General features: G+C 31.8%; 1 protein-coding gene across 3 annotated transcripts in view; it reads left to right on the top strand.

The window, feature by feature from the left end:
• Nucleotides 1–20307, top strand: part of PIBF1 (progesterone immunomodulatory binding factor 1) — a 271889-nt gene that overhangs the window by 96484 nt on the left and 155098 nt on the right. For all 3 annotated transcript variants that reach the window (XM_031958466.1, XM_031958465.1, XM_031958464.1), the window contains exon 11: nucleotides 13479–13644. In XM_031958466.1, coding sequence (XP_031814326.1) covers nucleotides 13479–13644 — 166 coding nt within the window. The remainder of the gene's footprint in view (nucleotides 1–13478; nucleotides 13645–20307) is intronic.

Here is a 20307-nt window from a genome sequence, read left to right on the forward strand (position 1 = left end):
ACAGTTGTTGAACATACCCAGCGTTTTTTAAGTAAGCAAAAAAAGATTGCCCACATTCAGTCAAGAGTCAACTTGAAGCCAAAAACGACAGATGCTGTGTTACTTCTGAGAAGTGCTGTAATTGAGGAAATCATCTAAAGGATGGTTAGCTTAAGACAAGTAAAAAATAAATAAAAAGGCCTTTCATATTTCTTTACCAAATCTATTAGTAAGAATGTTTGGAACATTAGTGATAGTTTTATAATTTGTCACCAGCAGTATATTGTATTTTTTTTTTTTTTTTTTTTTTTTAGGATTACACAGTTGAAAAATAAAGACCAAAGGAAAGTGTTGTGCTGTATGTGTATTTGATTTTGAATATTTGACATTGGTATGATTGTCATTCAAAGTAGATGTCATTCTGTATAGCTGTATCTGTTTAAGTCCTATTTGGTATAAAAGTTTACATAAATTCTTTGGCACATAGATAGTTTTAGTTAAGAGACTAAATAGAAGGCTTTGAGTGAGTATAAATAGCAATTATTTCTGTTTTGGCCAGAATTCCCCTCCCAGATTGTTTTTTTTTTTCCTTTTTGACTAGGTAAAAGAGACCATTCTTTGTCTCACATTATATCTAGCTTTAATCATTAAAATGAATAGTCATCTCAGGCAATCCCCAATAAACATCTTAGCTTAAAAAGGCCAAGGTCTCCTACTGCATCCAGGGCTATCATCCTGATCTGTATTTGGCCACTGGACCCACAGGGCTTTGGAGGAGAAAGTGAGGCTGGTGACCTTGCACAGCCCTCCCTCACTTAAATCCAGTCAACCTCCCTGATGTCATGGTCCTCTTCAAGAATGGATCCTAGGCTCCTACAGTATCTTTGGTCTGTTTGAATGTTCATCATGGTGGTAAGAGTCTTGAAAGTCATTATATGTAGGAGGACTCTTTATTTAAAGAGAATGACTTTTTAAAATATATCAAATAATGAAGATAAGGGGTAATAAAGTTTTTAGAGAAAGAAGAAACTAAACATTTAATCAAATAGTGACTTTTTAATCTTAATTTATAAATGCAGTCATAGAAATGCCTTGGATAATTATGGTTATCTAGCTTCATATACATATTCTTTGTATATTCCTTTTACCTTGTCCCTCCTCAAAGTATTTTGGGTAGCAAAGAATTATAAACAAAATAGATACCCATCAACAGAAGAATGACTTTTAAAGAGTCTTTGGTATTTGAATATAATTAACGTATAATTTGAAAACTTATAAATGAATAATTCAGAATAAACTGGAAACATTTTATGAGCTAATACAATTTAACATTAGCAGAATCAAGAGAATCATAGGCACAATAATTACAAAAACATAAATTTTAAAAAGCACTATAAAAAGTCATTGAAATGTAGGTAATTAAAAAAAGAAAAACTCACCACAGTGGAGTCCCTGGAGAATAGATAATGAAACCTACCTCCTCTCTCAAAGAATATTAAACACATTTTCAAATGTGGTCATCATATCACATTTTTCTTAAAAGTTTCAGTGGGTTGAAGAGAGGACAATATGGTGGCATAGAGTTCAGATAGAAACTACTATTAGTTACTTTGTAACTTTTTGAAAGAAAACTAAGGAGATCATTGTACATGCAACAACAAAATTATATGATGATCAATTCTGATGGACATGACTTTTCAACAGTGAGATTATTGAGGCCAGTTCCAATGATCTTTTGATGAAGAGAACAAGCTGTACCCAGAGAGAGGGCTGTGGGAACTGAGTGTAGATCACAACATAGCATTTTCACTATTTTTGTTTTTTGCTTGAATTTTATTTTTTTCTCATTTTTTTCCTTTTTGATCTGATTTTTCTTGTGCAACAAGATAATTGTATAAATATGTATGCATAGATTGGATTTAATATATTTTTTTTTACCATGTTTAACATATATTGGATTACTTGCCATGGCGGGGAGGAAGGCAAGGAAAAATTGGAACACAAGGTTTTGCAAGGATCAGTGTTGAAAAATTATCCATGTATGTTTTGAAAATAAAAAGCTTTAATAAAATAATAAAAACAAACCAAAAAAAGCTAAAAGTAATCTTAACATTTTTATACATTTAATTTGTAAAAATAATTTTCTATTTTAAGTTGGCAGTGGTTAAGCAAGCATACTTTTTGATATGTTCATAAAAAAGATAAAATTTGTAGTTTATCCAGAACAAATTTTTATGGAGATTAATATTGCATCTTATGCAATATAGTCAAAATGCCTTAAAGCACAACAAAATTTATAGCTGTACCATGGTCTCTTTTGTTAAATTGTGTTTTAAGATTACAAAAGCATATTGATTTCACAAACTTTTTGTCTTTATATTTACATAGTAACTTTCCCCAAGGAACATAAAGCAATTCTTGTATATAAAAGGTTTTTGTGGAATCTAGCTTTCTCAAATAGGAAGGTATTTTCAAATAAAACTGCAGTTGTTATTTTTATAGTTATCAGGAAGGGGTAGGACTTAAACCTGTGCTGATGGAAGTGAGGCGGAATAAAATGGATTATGGGGATTGAAATGGATTATGATTCATTAATAGAGGCTGATAAAAAAAAATGTGTTCAAATAGGTAGGAAGAGAAATTACAACAATATCAAGCCAAATCAGTAAGCATTTACTAAGTGCTTATTGTTTGCCAAGTATTTTTCTAAGTGCTGGGAGATACAAAAAAAGGTTAAAAAATACAAGCCCTTTCTTTTAGGGGGCACATAATCTAATGGATAAGATTATATATCTAAAAACAACTGTCTAACAATAATTTGTTCGTACTCTCAAGTTAGACACAAGCAGATGAGGAAAGGCTTCTTGAAGAAGGGATTTTAAAGGTAGAACTCAAAGGAAAGCAAGGAAGACATTAGACAGAAAAGAGAGTTTTAAGCATTGGGAACAGCTAGATAAAATATAGGAGTCATTCTGTATCATATGACCAACAAGATGGTGGTTGACATTTTCTCAAATCCTCATGACCTCTCCAAACTTCTCCAAAACAGAAATTATGCATCAGAGAAAGCGATTTTTGCTTGTCTCCATGATCTAGGACAGCAAGAACTCAAAGTAAAAACTCAATGAAGTAACAGTAGAAAAGGCCTGTTATCATTAACCTCAAATTCATACTCAGCACTTTACCTTTACCTACCACACTCCCAGCAGCAGGGTTGCTCAAGCCAACATACATGTTTACAATAGAACTCTGTTCTATAAGCTCTTTTCCCAGACCCTCAGAAAACCAAATTATGAGCATGAATTTTCTCAATGTATAAGGCATTCTGTGCCATGGTACTAGAGAACTGCGAAACAGAAATTAGGATGGAATAAAAATAAGAATCTTTGTGGCACTCGACTAAACCTGGAGAAAAAGGCTCAATGTTCAAATGGGGCCAGATTGTTCTCCATAGTGTTGTGTTTACAGCATGGGAAGAGAGAGGAATCCTAATTTGGAAAAATAAATCAATATTAGGGATAAAGAAAGGAAAATATAAACCTAGCTCATAATTATTATTGTGAATTGATAGATAATCCAATAAAATAAAGTGACAGATTGGATCAGACAACAAAGCCCTAGAATCTATTGGTAAACACATTTTTAAAAGATATAAACAATATAAATGAGGAAATGGAAAAGAGATTGTATCAATTGAATAAAAAAAAAGGAATTGTAATCAAGGTATCAAGACTTCTTTTTTTCCAAAACAAACATTAAAACCTTAAAAGACATGAAGGAAACTATATATATATATATATATATATATATATATATATATATATATATATATATATATAATATAAAAGAAACAATAGACAATAAACTAATTTAAATATTAAATTTATATGCTCTAGTTTTGGTGTAAGGTGTTCATTTAAACCTAATGTCTAATAGTCTGTTTTCCAAATTTCTCGGCAGTTTTTTTTTTTATATATATATATAACATAGGGAATTCTTTTTCTAGGTGATTTATTTTCCATTTTATAGAATTCTTATTTATAAGTTGCATTTTTTTCTAATTCTGCATTTCTCTATTTTCTTCCAATGCTCTACATCTACTTTTTAAACAGTTGTAGATGGTATTGATGACTATTGCTTTATAATGTAGTTTAAGGTCTAAGAATGCTCTTCCCTTTTCATTCCTGCCTCTTCACCATTTCTTTTAATATTCTAGATAATTTGTTTTTCCAAATGAGTTTTGTTATTTTACCAAGTTCTATAAAATACAGTCCTTTGAGTATTTGAATAGTATAGCTTTAAAAGTGTTTAATCACTTTGATGATTGTATTGGGAAAACTCAGTCATGAACAATGTATATATTCTTCATCTATTTAAGCTATTTATTTCTTTAAGCAGTACTTTGTAATTGTCTCCATATGTTTTTCGTGTCGTTAGTAAATTGGTTCCCAATAATTTATGCATTTTGAAATTACATGGAGTGGGATTTCCTTTTTCTGTTAATGTTTTTTATAATTTATCATTATATAGGCAATTGATTTTTGGTTTTTTTGTAGCCTATAACTTTGTTGAAGCTATTAATTTCTCCAATTAATATCTTTGCTGATTCCCTATTATTTTCTAAGTATGTCATTTTATATATGACATGTGTATATATGACAGCCATATATTATAGGTAGCTAAGGCTCAGCAAATATGGACAGGGAAATAAGGAGGACAGGAATGATTTTAGAATATTAAGCAAAACATCTTTGAACTTTCTGGTCATGGAGCCCAGTCTGAAAGGTATCATTAGCTGACATACTGGAAGATTGAAAAATACATTATGAATTTTTTTCATCATGATATGGAATTTTCAGGAACTAAGAGAGTAGAACAAAGAATAGTTTAGAGTAATGATGAAGGGGACAGTGAGAAGAACACTGACATAGGAGTAGAGAACCTGAGTAATCTCTCTAGGCTTCAGTTTAGAACTATTTGTAAAATGGTACTAATTGGACTATTAAACGTTTAAAATATCTGACATCCGTTTTAGGGAGCTATTTATACTATATCTAGGACAAGGACACAGAAAAAAAATGCCCATTCTGGTTTTTTTTTTTTTTAATTATCAAAAATGTAAGTAGAAAGTCTGTGTAGTGATACTTTGTCATCATTAACACTTAGTGCAGCTAAACTTTTCATCATCTTATTTTCTTTTCCAGATCTGTTCACAGTTTTGGAGAATGTTCTGCTGTTTTGATTTCTGTTTGAGCCTCCTGATTCTTAGAAAATCAATTTAGTTGCAATCATAATTTATTCTATTCTGAAATAAACACTACTAATGGAGCTTTTTTAAGCACCTGTATTAGTTACTTTAATATGTTTTTGATAGTAGTATACGAATAGAAAAATCTAAAAAAGCTGACCTCATTAAAAAGTAGTTTGATCATCTATGAAATACATAACTAGACAGTTTTAAGTACAAAGTCCAAGATATGTACAAACTTGAAATTATATTTTATGAAACTAGCCAGCTGGAAAGCATGTCAGATTTATGTTTAGAGTAGATAATTTAATAAGCATGGATGATCTTTTGGAATAGGAGTAACATAGGGAGTGCCAGAATTTTGAGTCATTTTGTACTACCAGTGGATACTGCAATACCAAACAATTAAAAAACAATGTACTTGGACCACCAGTTCTAAAATATTATTTTAATTGTAAAAAAAAATAGATTTATTTTTTAGTGTTTTATTAAACATTCTCAAAAGGTATCTTCTATAGTAATTTTAAACAACAATGAAGCAGTATATTAGCTTAGGTGACATATTATTATTACCCATTTGCTTTTTTTGATTGATTTTTTTTTTTAAGAAAATTTCATTATGATCCTGCGAAGTTATCCCAGCATGTATATTTAGATAATAAATTCTTCTCTCTCTCTCTCTCTCTCTCTCTCTCTCTCTCTTTGGCCTTTTTTCTTTTAAATTTGAACTCTTCTCCTGGGGTGGAAGGAATACTGTCTCAGGCTGTTTACCTGGTGCAACACTGATATTGCCTGAGGCCTAGTGTGGAGGAACCCTCATGTCTGATGCTGAGGGATGGCTGGTGTTGCTGGAGGCTGTAGGGGTCTGACAGCTTACCTGGTGCTGAGCTGGGGTTCAGTGGGTTATGCTGTGACATGTAGGAATGGCTTTGTTTTGGTGGTCCATTGGTCTACCACACTGGGAATCAGGATCTCCTCCTGGTTTTCTGAGGTGGGGCTTGCTGCCAGCTCACTAGGAAGCTTCCTGTTTTGGACTGTACTTCTAGCCCACTCCTCATACCTGAAGGAGACAGATCTGTCATCCCAAAACTCCAAGTTTTCTGGACTAAAAAATTGTCTCAGTTCCTGTCTTAGGGCCCTATTTTATGATTGAGATGAACTTGGGAGGGTTACAGCAATTCACTGCTTACTCCACCATCTTGTCTCCTAGAAGTAAAATCTTGGATAATAAATTCTAAATATATTTAATATAGATTTTCTTAGTTTGTCAAAAGAAAATTCTGCAGTAGCCTTGCTGATAAATTCCCAGGGCTTCCACCTTCCTCTGGATTTCCTCAAAGTTGGAGTCTTGATTCATGGAATAGAGATGATATATTAGTTCATTTAGAATTTGAAGAAACTTCAAAAGTTATCTAGTTCAACTCATATCTATTTTTCTTATAATTTACCCAGAAATTATCACTGCTGCATGGATCTCCATTTATAGGAAATCATTTTTTCACCATTCTAATTCTTAAAAAAAAAAAAAAAAAAAAAATCTGTGATTTCTTGAGAATAAGGAGAAAGGAGCATACAAAGCAAATCAGCAAATTTGAAAGAACTCAAAAAGAATTTTCAAAATCAAATGAGTGATAGAGGGAAAAATATAGAAAGAAATGACAGTGATACAAGAAAATCATGAAAAAAGAGTCAACAACTTAGTAAAGGAAATACACACATACAAAAATCTGAAAAAAAAAAAAAACTCTAAAAAAACAGAATAGGCCAAATGGTAAAGAGGTACAAAAATTCACTGAAAAGAACTCCTTAAAAAGCAGAACTGATTCGATGGAAAAAGATATACAAAAATTAGGTGAAGAAAACTCCTTAAAAACAAGCAAAATTGGCCAAATGGAAAAGGAGGTACAAAAGTTCACCAAAGAAAATGATTCCTTGAAAATTAGAATTGGACAAGTGGAAACTAATGAATCCATTAGACATCAAGAAGCAATAAAACAGAATCAAAAGAATGAAAAAAATATTGTAGAAAATATGAAATATCTCATTGGAAAAACTACCAACCTGGAAAATAGATCCAGAATGATCATTTTAAAGATCAATTATTGGACTTCCTGGAAGACATGATTAAAAAGAAAAGAGATTCTAGTTATCATCTTTAAGAAATTAGGAAAACTGCCCTGATATTCTAGAGCCATATTGTAAAATATAAATTGAAATAATTCACCAATCATGCCCAGAAAGAGATCCCCAAATGAAAACTCCCTAGAATATTTTAGCCAAATCCAGAGCTCCTAAGTCAAGGAAAAAATATTTCACATAGCCAGAAACAATTAAGATAACATAGAGACACCCTCAGGATAACACAAGATTTCGTAGCTTCTACATTAAAGAATTGAAGGGCTTGGAATATGTGTATTAATTTTTCTTTTAATATGACACCATTCTTACCCTTTTCAAGTTTGTTTAAAACTGAATCCTATAATTTATACTTTTAATAGAACCTAAGTTCATGTTTCTGGTCCTTTACTACTTTATGTGACCTTGAAAAAAGTCTTATAAACCCTCTGGGTCTCATCATCTCACAGAATGAGAAGGTTGGACAAGATACATCTGAGGTCCCTTCCAATTCTAGGATATATAATCAATTTTATGGTTCTCTTATGTAGTTAACGTTGAAATTTACCAAAATAAGTGGATTCTTCTAAAGGAGCCTAATTTTGGCATAATTTTTAGCATGAGTACTACTGGGTCTCAATGGTCTCAACAAATGTTGATTCACTTGAAACAGTTACATGTATTAGAATTAATGGTATTTAAAGTTATAATTTTGTTTAAAGATGGTAATTGGTTCCAGCCCAGAGGAAATATGCAATGGGAATTCAAATAATACTGCTCCTTCAAGAGACTTTAGTATTTGTATTAATTGGGACCGGGGACCTAGCTGTACATGTTGATGTATATGTCTAATGTCAGAACTAATTTTCCATAATTTAGACCAAGAATTCTTACCTGTTATATTTAAGCTAATCAAGAAAAATATTCCAGTCTTTTAGCTATGTGTTGTGGTGTTCTCTTCTTTTCTATAATATGATTGTTCTCTCTGGGAGCAGGTTTCTGGAGGCAGCCTTAGTTTCAATTCTGTTCAATAATTACCTCAAATGGAGCCAGGAGTTAAAATCCAATCTTTTATTGTCTCTTCCAAAATAGACCAGTTAGCTTTCTTTGGTTCTGAGAGCTCTCGTTGCTAATCTTTTGCAAGCTTCAGCCTCCAGCTCTCTCTGAATCCTGGCTCTGAATCTCCTGACTGAATTCTGGCTCTCAAACTCTTCAAATCTCTTGACTGAAGCTCTAAGAGTTTCTTATATATGATCTCTTAAAGATGTGAACCCAAAGGTTGACTCCTCCTCTGAGAGAGTGGGATTGTGGGTTTCTGACTTGTGAATCTCCTGAAACTTGTGAACTAATGTGTGAGCTAATGTGTGAATTCTTAAAGGTGTAAACTTAAGCATTGTTTCTATCAATTCTAGTGACTTAACACCTTGTAAGGATTCGGTCTAATGTGTGAACCAATTAATTACATAAGCATTATTTCTGTCAACTCTAATGACTTAACACTTTGTAAGGATTCTAACAATGTGTTCACTTAAATTGGTAATTAGTTTATGAAATTATAAAATGGGAACAGGCATACTAAGTTCTTTGAATATTCACAGGAAAAATCATGACTAATAGCAAGAAATTGGGCAGCAATCACATAATTAGGCACAGAGTGTATGGAAGCAAAAAGCACAGGAAGTACAGAGACAAGCAATGAAAGGGGTACAGAAATAGATGGCATGAGGACAGGAGATGGGATAATGAAAAAAGGAAGGTATAAATGGGGAAAAGGTTCGGTAGATGGAGAGGTAGAAAGTGCCCTGATAGTAACCATGGATGTACTAGGTAGCATGGATCCAATGGAGATGGAAGATTTCTGGGTGAAGGAATAGGGCATAAGACTTTAAGGTCTCATTTATATGAGAGTAAGGGAGAACAGAGTAATTATTATCTGGTAACCTTGCTGTGAGTTTATCAACAGAGCCAAGTCACTTCAAAGTTGTCAATAAAACTTTAAAGTTAACGTATGTCCATATCATCTCAAAATTATCAGCACTATTTGATTTGCTGGTCTTGACTTTGGAGGTCTGAAATTTATCTGGGAGTTATATATTATAGATCCAAAAATATCCTGACAGCAAAGCCTAGATGGCTTCTCTTTATTCAGCACATATTGCCAGGATATGATTTTTTATGAATATATAATACAATTTGTAAATTAATGCTCCTTTAATCTTTGAGTTACTTTGTACATCACTTCCAAGTTCTCCTTTGAAATCTTACTTCCTGTTAATGCCCCTTTCTGTAGGTTACTTATAAACTTACTAGTTATCCCTTGCACATTGCAAAGGTTACTCCCACAATCGAAAAAAATCCATGTAAATTTTTTAGTTCTCCCTTCAGAAAAGTCTGAATTCTTATGGTATTATATATATATATGGATATATTGATATTGTATATTGAACAATGCTATCCATATATTTTATGCATTTCTATACATTTTCTGTGCTGTCTAGTGGCCTTTGCATGTAATTTTTAGCTTCTGAAAAAAACCCTTAAAATTCCCATTCAAATGCTCATGCCAACCTGCAATATATTAGAACTATAATTTTGAAATTCATTATTTGGAAGTAATAATTACAGAGGTGGGAGGTCATTTGAGAGGCTACAAGAAGATGCAGTTTTAACACATATAGAAAGGAAAAAATATAGTGGATAGACTGCCTCTTTGAACAGGAACATATTTATGTGAATCCTGTCTCAAAATAGTTTTGTAAGCTCAGGCAAGTCACTCTATAGCCAGCCTCCTCTTTTGAACTGTAGTGCCAGATTTTTAATCACATATTCTATACCTATATGATACCACCAGCACCTCAAGTTTGCTGTGTCCAAAACTGAACTGCCACCAAAAAAAAAACCCTGTGCTGTGCCTTAATGTATTATTTCTGTGGGTGACATCATCCTTTTTGTCATACAGGTTTATATGCTTATCTCTGACTCTTTCATCCTCACCATAATACTAATTTACTAATGACAATGTGACATTATCACCTCTAAGATATATCCTAAATCCATCCCTTTCCTTCCATTCTCATTGAAACCAGTATTAATAAGGCTCTCACAATTTCTTGCCTGAACTATATTATTTTTCATATAAATTTTTGATAACTTGTTTTTGCATTATCTAAATTTCTCCCATTATTACTTCCTTTCATTCTTTTCCCGAGAGTCATTACATAAAACAAAGAACATTTTTTAAAGAAAGAAAAAGAGGAGAAAGCAAAATTTTTCACTACATTGGAAAAAGTAAAAATATATGCAGTATTTTAAACCTGTGGACCTCCCACCATCACAGAAGTCAGGGTATCTTCTCATATCTCCTCTTTGTTCTTTATAATTTTTCAGCTTTCAGTTATGTATTAATTATTTTTTCCATTTATATTGTTATAGTCATATATGTTGCCTAAACCATTTTAATAGTTTTCTGAGTAGTTTTATTGCTAACCAGTTCTCTCCTCTCCAGTCTATCCTTCTATAGTGCAGATTGAGTAATCTTTTTTTAATTTTTCTACCCTGATCCTGAAATTCTTCTATTAGAAAACTGTCTGTATAGTCCTATTGAAAAATATTCCATTGTTCTTTATTCAGCCATTCAAGACTCCCCACAATCTGATAGCATGTTTATTAGATTTGTGGATGACACTAAACTTAAGTGGGATAAAGTAGCTGACATATTAGATGACAGAATCAGGCTCCAAAAAAGATCTTGAAATACTTAAAATGCTGGACTAAATCTAATCAGATTAAATCAGTAAGGATAAATGTCAAATCTTACACTGAGCTGCATTAAGATACCTTTAGCTTCCCAATAAAAAGAGATTATCATCTTTCTGTGTTTTGCTTTAATCAAAGCTCAACTAGGACATTGTATTTATTCAGTTTTGTGTATCACAGTTTTTAAGTTATATCAATAAACAGAAGTGTGGGGAGAATTCCAGGAAGATGGCAGAGTAGGTCAATAAATTCTCTAGATTTCCTGCACAAACAGAACAGATTTGTGCCACATAGTGAACATAGACTGATGAAAAATCAAAAAGGCTTGGGGCAGAACAGGGGACCTCTTGGTACAACCATAATATTGAATGGGAAAAAAATATGGAGTTTTGACAAACTTGCAGATTTTCAGGACTTTCAACCAAACCCAAACTCATAGAAAAATTAATATAAAGCAGTTAAAATCAAAGATCAAATTCAAGGAACTAAACATGGGCAAATTGTTTATTTTTTTCCAATGGAAATGTATACCATATATTTAAGATTGACATCAGAAATTTCAAAAGAAGGATTGGGGCAGAGTTAAATTAAAAATAGTAACTACATTATACAAATGAGGTACAAAGGAAGAACAGACACAGAGGCATTAGAAGGGGGAGGAGGGCTCATAGTTCTGCAGATCTACTCACATTGGGAATGGGTTAAATAGGCAATATTACATATATGCCTTGAAGGTATAACACCCTCCAAAATCTATAAAGAAATATAGGGAGGGAGGGATGGAAATAGTAGCAAAGTGGAAGGGAAGAAGACAAGGGAGATATCCATGGGGGAGGAGATTAAGGCAAGTTAAGAAGCCCCAGAATTAAAGTAGAGTTAGCAAGGATAGCAATTTTTTCATTATACCACTAAATTACCCACCATACCTTTTTTCTTTATCCATTAGATTATCCTATTAGAATAACCTAATGACTTCTACTTTGTGGCTTTGCTTATGTTTTCTCAGTATGTCATGAATTAACTCTGATTACCTCTTCTTGTTTTGAAATTCCTCCTCATTTCTAAGTCTGAATCAGTTTAACTTTTTTCTGTGAAGCCTAATCCCTTTCCCTCTTCTCCCCAAACATCCCCCACCTGAAAGTATTCTTCCCTTTCTAAAATTTCCCTTTATATGGTATTTGTTATAGTCTAAATCATATTATACTTGTATGTGTAAATTTCATCCCATGGAGTGTTTTATTTAATCCTTGTTATCACTAATGTAAACAGTAAGCAGATAGTAAAAATCGTTGAAATTATTCATAAATAGTATTTTTTTTTTTTTTGGAATTCTCTCTCTCTCTCTCTCTCTCTCTCTCTCTCTTTTTCCTGGCATATATATTTTTTAATATGTGTGCCAGATCCAGAAAAGATATAAAGTAGCCTTTGGGTTTTTACAACTTTCATTGAACCTTTTTTGATAATGGTTTCTGACTAGCTTGAAAAATCCTTTTAGAAATGCTTGGGACAAAAAGAGACCTACCCAAATTGACTACTACAGAGATCACTCATAGAAAGCAGAATTATTTATTAGAATCTCAAGAAGCGGACCCCATCCTGGTCTATGAGCCGAATTCACAGCAGGACAGAGCCACTCCCTTGAAAATGTTCACAGTATTTATACATTTCAGAAAAAGAACCCCAAAAATCCCACCCTCTATATGTTGTGATTGGTCACATAAGTCTACTGTTCCCCTATTTAGTCAGTGGAATGTAGTAGACAAGATGATGTATAGCTTCTTACCTTTAATCCCTTCTTTGGACAATGGAATGTAGTCCAGGCTTTATCAAAAATCTGAGGCCTTTAAGGCTTCAATCAATTTAGCTAACAGTCTCTGATCAATATGTGCTTAATCTGTAAGTTCTTCACCTTTTTCCCACACAGAAACTAAAGGTATTTGTCTGCTTATCCAAAATGGGGGTAGAAATAGTAAAGATTGGGGGGGAGGGGATATCATCTTTATAAAGCCCGGTTTAAATCTATTGTTTAAAAATTAGGACACTCCATATGGCATTACCTATTAAACAGAATATGTTTACACCCTTTTAAAAAATATTTCTTCCACATTCAATATGGAATCCTGGCTATCTGTACTTAAAATTAAACATAAAATGGGAAATTAGTTGTCCATTCACTTTACAAAGCGTTCGGTAAATATTTTGGAGAAATTAAAGCACATAATCTTATCTATACTTGTATTATATTTCCATATATGTGAATGTTTTATTTAATAGGAAAATCATTCGCAAACATAAAGGGGCAAAAAAAGAGTGATCATATTTTTTATTTAAATTGTCTTGACTACCTTCCTTTTATGTCTCCATAATTATCCTTTTTCAGATACAGAGAATTACAACTCAGTTCAGAAAGCAAAGTGGCTGAATTTCTCCACCAGAGCAAATTAAAATCTTTTGAAAGTGAACGTGCTCAACTCCTACAAGAAGAAACAGCAAGAAACCTCACACAGTGTCAATTAGAATGTGACAAATATCAGAAAAAATTGGAGGTATGTATATTTCATGTACATTTGATGTTTGATAAGGTTTTTATAATTGTATAATTTACAATTAATCTCTTTACCATGCATATCATTCACAGAGATATTGCAAATATACATTATTTCAAATTATAAGAATATAGAATTTATGACAAGTAAGATGTATTGAAATAAAGCTTATTAATTGTTTAGTAAAACTGCTTTCCTCAGAAAATTATTGTAGTAATCCAAATTGTAGACTTTTTCTATGTAAGGAAACTATTTCAATGGTTTTTATTAGCAGCTCCTTTCATACAAAAGGCTATTTACAATTTATTTTTAACTGTATATAAAAGCATATCCAATAGTACAGTAATTTTAATAGCTGACATTTTAGAATAATATTTAGTTCTGCAGACATTATCTCATTGATACTCCTGAACATACTTGCAAATCAGGCAGGATATCAGGAATCTTCATTACTATTTTACCAATGAGTAAATTGGTATTCTAAGAAGTTAAGGGACACTTAGTTTTATGTGGCATATTAAGTAGCAAAACACTCTGCAGACCAACTTGGTTAGGCCAGTTTTAATACTTCTTTGTTTAAAAGTGTATTATTTAAATTTAAATTTTTAACAACTAACTTTTCTTTCAGTAGATCCATATTAATAATTAAAATATTGCTCAACTAGACACTCTTTCCAAGTATTTCATATTTTTTCATATGGTACTGTCCCAAAATCACAGTAAGTGGGGAAATTATTAATCTTCAGTCTTGGTTTCTTCATTTTTCATTGAATCAATCAAACAACAAATATTTATTAAAGACCTTCTATACTAGGCACTCTGGATACAAAGGCAAAAAAAAATTAAACAACCCCTCCCATGAAGGAACTTATAATCTATTTAATATAATAATATACAGTAGGTAATTTTAGTAGATGATATTTATGTATATATATATATATGTATATGTGTGTGGTTTTATGTGTATAATAAACGTGCATATATGTGGTGCAAAAATACAATATAGTTAGATATGAGATAGCTAAGGAAGGGCCATAGCAATTGCCTACTCCACCTTACAAAATTATTAGAAAGATTAAATGAAACAATTTGCGTGAAAATGATGTGAAAACCATTAGGTTCTCTACAAATTAAACCCGCAGCTTTGTCTTTTGTAGAAAATGTTCTGAAGTATATTATCTGTGTCATCTAGTAAAAGCAATCTGCTTATTAAGACCAGTTCTATAGTCTGGTTCTTTTTGTACATCAAAATAACGGTTTGGTCATGTATACTTATTGTGTATCTAATTTATATTTTAATATATTTAACATCTACTGGTCATCCTGCCATCTGGGGGAGGGGGTGGGGGGGTAAGAGATGAAAAATTGGAACAAGAGGTTTGGCAATTGTTAATGCTGTAAAGTTACCCATACATATAACCTGTAAATAAAAGGCTATTAAATAAATTTTTTTAAAAGAGAGGAAACAAAGCAAAAGAAATAAACTATAAAAATAAAGTAAAAAAAATAAAATAAAAGACCAGCTCTATAAAAGGTAATCATCTATACAATACAATTTGAGACTACCAAGAAGTTCTCTCTGCTCACCTACACATCTCAAACTGAAATCATTATCTTCCCTCAAAAACTTGTCCCTTCTCTCATAGTAAAACAAAACAGAAGTTGTCCTTCTCTCTCCCTTAGATTCTACATCCAGCACTGAACAGTATTTGTCAATTGTTTTTGCAGTGTCTTTCATGTCAATTCCTCTCTCCACTTAGTGTCAAGACATTAGATCAGGTCTCATTACTCCTACCTGACCCTTAATAGTCTCTCTTTTCTATAATTTATCTTATGTAAAGTTGCCAAAATAATCATTCTAATGAATAGGCCTAATATTGTCACTCTGTGACTAAAAATATATAGTGGTTACCCATAGATAAAATACATATTTCTCAGCCTGGCACATTATCAGTATCTTTCTAGCCTTTTCACACTATTCCTCTTTCATGTACTCTATATTCCAGTCAGACTGGACTACTAACTGTTTTTTAAACTAAACACACCATCTTATACTACTTATTTGTATCTACTTAAAACACATACCCATCTGTTAAAATATTTGCCTTCCTTTAAGGTCCAGCTGAAGTGCCACTTCCTTCCTAAAATTTTTTTCTAATCCTTCTAGCTAAAAGCTCTCTCCTTCTTCAAGGTACTATATAGTATTCTCAATATCTCTTTTATTCTTATCATATATTATAATTCTTATTTATGAACATGCATTATGTTCACAAGATGGAGTAACAAAATGGTGCAGTGGATAGAGAGAAAAATACTTGAGTTTAAATTTGCCCTAAGACACTTATTAGCCGTCTGGCCCTGGACAAGTCACTCAACCCCATTTGCCTGAGTTTCCTCATCTGTAAAAAAATGAATTGAAGTGACAGATCACTCCAGTATCTTTGCCAAGAAAATCCCAAAAGAGGTGATGAAAAGTCAGACACAACTCAAAACAGATTATGTTTTCACTAGATTATAAATTTCCTGTGAGCAAGGATTATCATATTTTTCTTCTTTGTATCTCCAACACTTAAGTTTTTGGTAAATATTCTTAAAGAGGAAACTGACATTTAGCAGCAGACTGGATGCGAGGACTAAGAGAGAATTAACTTTTCCTAATTATATGCTTATAAGAGAAGGAACAAGTTTTAAGGGAAAGTGACAAAGTTGGTTTTTAGTAAATACACTTTTAATTTAATTTTAACTACATATTAAATTTTAAAATCCATTTTTTTTTCTTTTTTAATAACAATGTAAATATATTTTTCTTAGAATTGATAGGGTTCTGCCTTCTTATATGGGAAACATAGGAGTTTCAATTCAAATATATTAAGGCATAGAAGAAGAATTAAACTTATTCTGCTTGACCTCAGAGAGCAGAGCAAAGAACTTTGTGTATGTGTTGTAGAAAATAAAAATTTAACTTGAATTTTTGGTATGTTGAATAAGGAAGATCTCTAACTGTCAGAAAGTCGAAAGTAGAATACCTCAAAAGTTATTGAACTCCTCCTGGCTTGAATGAAATCCAAAAGACTTTCTTGTTTATAGTGTAGAAGAAATTCTTGGCTTGGTATTTGTTGGTCTATTTGACTTCTCATGTCTTCTCTGATTATGACATTCTTCAATTCTGCATAAGCTGTATTTGGAGTTTTCAGGAAAGCCTTCTTAAACAGTCTTTAGTTGTAGGCAAACTTCATTTCCCTTTCAGTGAGAAATCCCAACTATAACCCAAATCACATGGTATTCCCAAGGAAAGGAAAACTCAGAAACAATAGAAGCTCCTTGAGTTATCAAACCAGTAGAAAGACACCTGCATCAAGAAAAGCTTTCAGGAGATAAGGAGGTGCCTATCAGTTGGGGAATGGCTGAACAAATTATTATGCTATATGAATGTAATATGCTGAAAGAAATGATGAAGAAGAAAACTTCTCAGAGAAACCTGATAAGAAGACATAGTGAAATGTGCAGAGCCAAGAAAATAACTTATGACCATGGTGTGCAAATAAAAGTCATACTTTTTTCTTTATTCTTCCATGTCAGAGGGTAGGATAGGAGGAACATAAAATAAATGTTTACTAATTAAAAAATAAGTGGTTTTTTTTAAAAAGGTTACTAAGGGTCCCAAGCAGGATCTTTTCAAACACCAGAAAGAGTCCAAAGGCTTTCCTTAAAGTTATTAACTAGTAGCCTCAAATCCTCTCTTCTTCAAATGATCCAAACACACTATTTCTCTCATAACTCTGTAACAGTAACATAATAGCGCCACTGTCTCACTTGACCTAGTATTGACCCTACTTTTTTATTCTGATTTGCTTCTAACTCTGGACCATGGTGCTTACAATGTTTCTGAAAGAATTAAGTAAATATATAGAGATTTTTAGATGTGAAATTATATTGTAAATTCTATAGGTGGCAAATATTTGAAGAAACACTGTAGCAAATACTTTCCAATTTAACTTTTTTGCTAAATGTGGAATTATATATATCATGTTTGTTTAAATTGAGGTTTACCTGTTTTCTATTTAAACAACAATTTGACCAGCTCATTGGAAAGTAAAGAAATCACTATGAGGACTATGCATTTTATTAAACAGCTCAGTTGTTTGAAACATCTGATAGCATAAAATTCCTGACTCCTATAGCTATAACAAAATCTGCATTGAGGAGTTTGGAACACATATGTAGGTGTGTTCAATTTGTAAAATTTAGGGTTTTGAACTACATTTATATTGATTATACAATTCTTTGTATACAAATTCATGATTCTTGCATTCATCATCATGCTAGATCCTAAAAGTAATAAGTCTTAAGGAGCCACAACTGATTTATGTTTGTTTTGTATTTTCATGACCTGTAGTGATGGTTTTTTTAAGGTCCATGATATGATTCCTTATTTAAAAAAAATTTTTTGGGGGGGGCAGCTAAGTGGCACCAGCCTGAAGTCAGGAGGACCTGAGTTCAAATGTGGTTTCAAACTTCTTGGCTGTGTGACCCTGGGCAATCACTTAACCTCAATTTTCTTGGGGTGGGGGGGAGGAAGGGGGAATTAATCATCCTGATGAAATGTTATATACTTTGCATTTTTAAAATAATGGGCTATGAATTGGTTTTTGATTAAGAAATCATAGTGGTTTTGATAAAGAAATGACATGGCATAGTGCTATGAATAGATTTAGGGTGATTAAAACAATAAGATGGATTCCACCCGTCATGCAAAAAAAAGCTACCTCATTACCTAAAATCCATTAACTGTTCATAGAGGTTAGCCAAAAGAATTCTACGTCCCTTTGATATTCAAAGTAACATTTTTCTGTGAATTACAGGCAGTTCCTAATTTTGACCATTTTATATTCTAATGCTTCCTTCACTCCCTTCACATGTAACTCACATTTCACTATTACCTACTCATTCAGCAATTTTTCTGAATAGATGAAGACAGTAATGCAATCAATGAAATCAATATATGCAGAGTGAGTATTTTACCTTGTCAGAATTGTGTTTAGATTTATTTTCCATGATCATATTGGTTCTAAAATCATGGATATTATTTCAGTAATTGAATTCCAGAATACAGACTAAAGATTATGCTTAAGTTTAATCTTCAAATGAAATTTTAAAATGACCTATCTTTCATTGACATTTGTATACATGTTTTGGAAACATGAAATAGTACAGATAAAATTAAAAGTTTAGATCAAGCATTTTGTTAACTATTTCAGAGATGTTTAAGAGGAAGAAACTATTTCTTTTTAAGCTATCTGAGGGGAATATTGTTCTTTTAAAACTAAACTTTAATTCCTTTTGGGTATTAGCAATATTTTAGAAATGGAAACAATTTCCATATAAAAACTATACATTATATGTCATCAAAAAGTCTTTAATTTTTATAAATTTAATTGTTTTCTCATTGTCTTATATTTATAACTTTAAAGTATATGTTTTTAAAATTTCTAATTAATTTTGAATTGGTTGTACTTATTAATATCAATGTAAAGTTTCTCTTATCTTTTAGACCTGTCAAATGCTTAAATCACCTATAACCAAACATTTTTACACCCAAAGAAAAAAACTTTTATAATAAACTTCCCAGAAAGGAGGTTGGTACTTAGTGGAGTCACTTTCAAGTGAATTTTTGTGAATCAGATAATCACACCTATTTTACCAATCTTGTTAACTGATCTATAAATGAAGATTTTCATATGTTTACTTTACATAAATCAAGGAATGCCCTTAATATAGTTGTTTTCCAAGCAAGCCTCACAATGTAAGGAATCTGAAGATATCACACTTGTATCATACTTGTGAGACACCTTGTATTATAGTGATTGTAATGTGAATGGGGAGAAGGGAAATGATGTGTAGATATTGATAAAAACAAGCAACTAATGTGAGTGAACATGGGAAAAGAACCTAGAAATTTATTTTCCTAGGTTATCAACCTGGATGACTCAAAAATGGTGAAGAATAGCAACTAAAAGGTCATTTGCAAGACAATAAGATAGTCAGTTATTTATACACAAAATACCTGAAAGTCGATGTATTCAAGACTTGTGTAGATCAATTATGAAATACATTTTAAAGCATTTTTTAATTCCAAACTCAAGGAATACTAAATAAAACAAGCATTTCCACATACATAGTAGAGCAAGCAAAGATGATTAAATATGAATTTGTTTTTCATTTCAAATTTATAATGAATTTAGTTTACTATAATAAATTGTTTTTCTTCTTGCTTAATTTTTTCTCCTGTTAAGGAGAAAATGTAAAAACATTTTTTAACTATTTTTAAAATTTTTGAATTCCAAATTTTCTCCCCTGAGAAGGCAAGGAATTTCATATAGATTTTAAATTATGTAGTCATGCAAAACATACTTCCATACTATTAGCTATATTGTAAAAGAAAACATCAAAAAGACTCAAAGTTTAAAAGCATGCTACCATTAATTCTTCCTATAGAACTGGATAACACTTTTTATTTTAAGTCCTTCAGAATTGTCTTGGATCATAGTTTTGCTGAGAGTAGCTGAGTTGTTTCAAAATTGGTCATTGTACAATATTGCTATTACTGGGTGAATAATGTTTTCCTGGATATGCTCACTTCTGTTTGCATCAATTCATGTCTTT

Source organism: Sarcophilus harrisii, chromosome 3 (assembly GCF_902635505.1).
Source record: "Sarcophilus harrisii chromosome 3, mSarHar1.11, whole genome shotgun sequence".
Taxonomy (NCBI): Eukaryota; Metazoa; Chordata; class Mammalia; order Dasyuromorphia; family Dasyuridae; genus Sarcophilus; species Sarcophilus harrisii.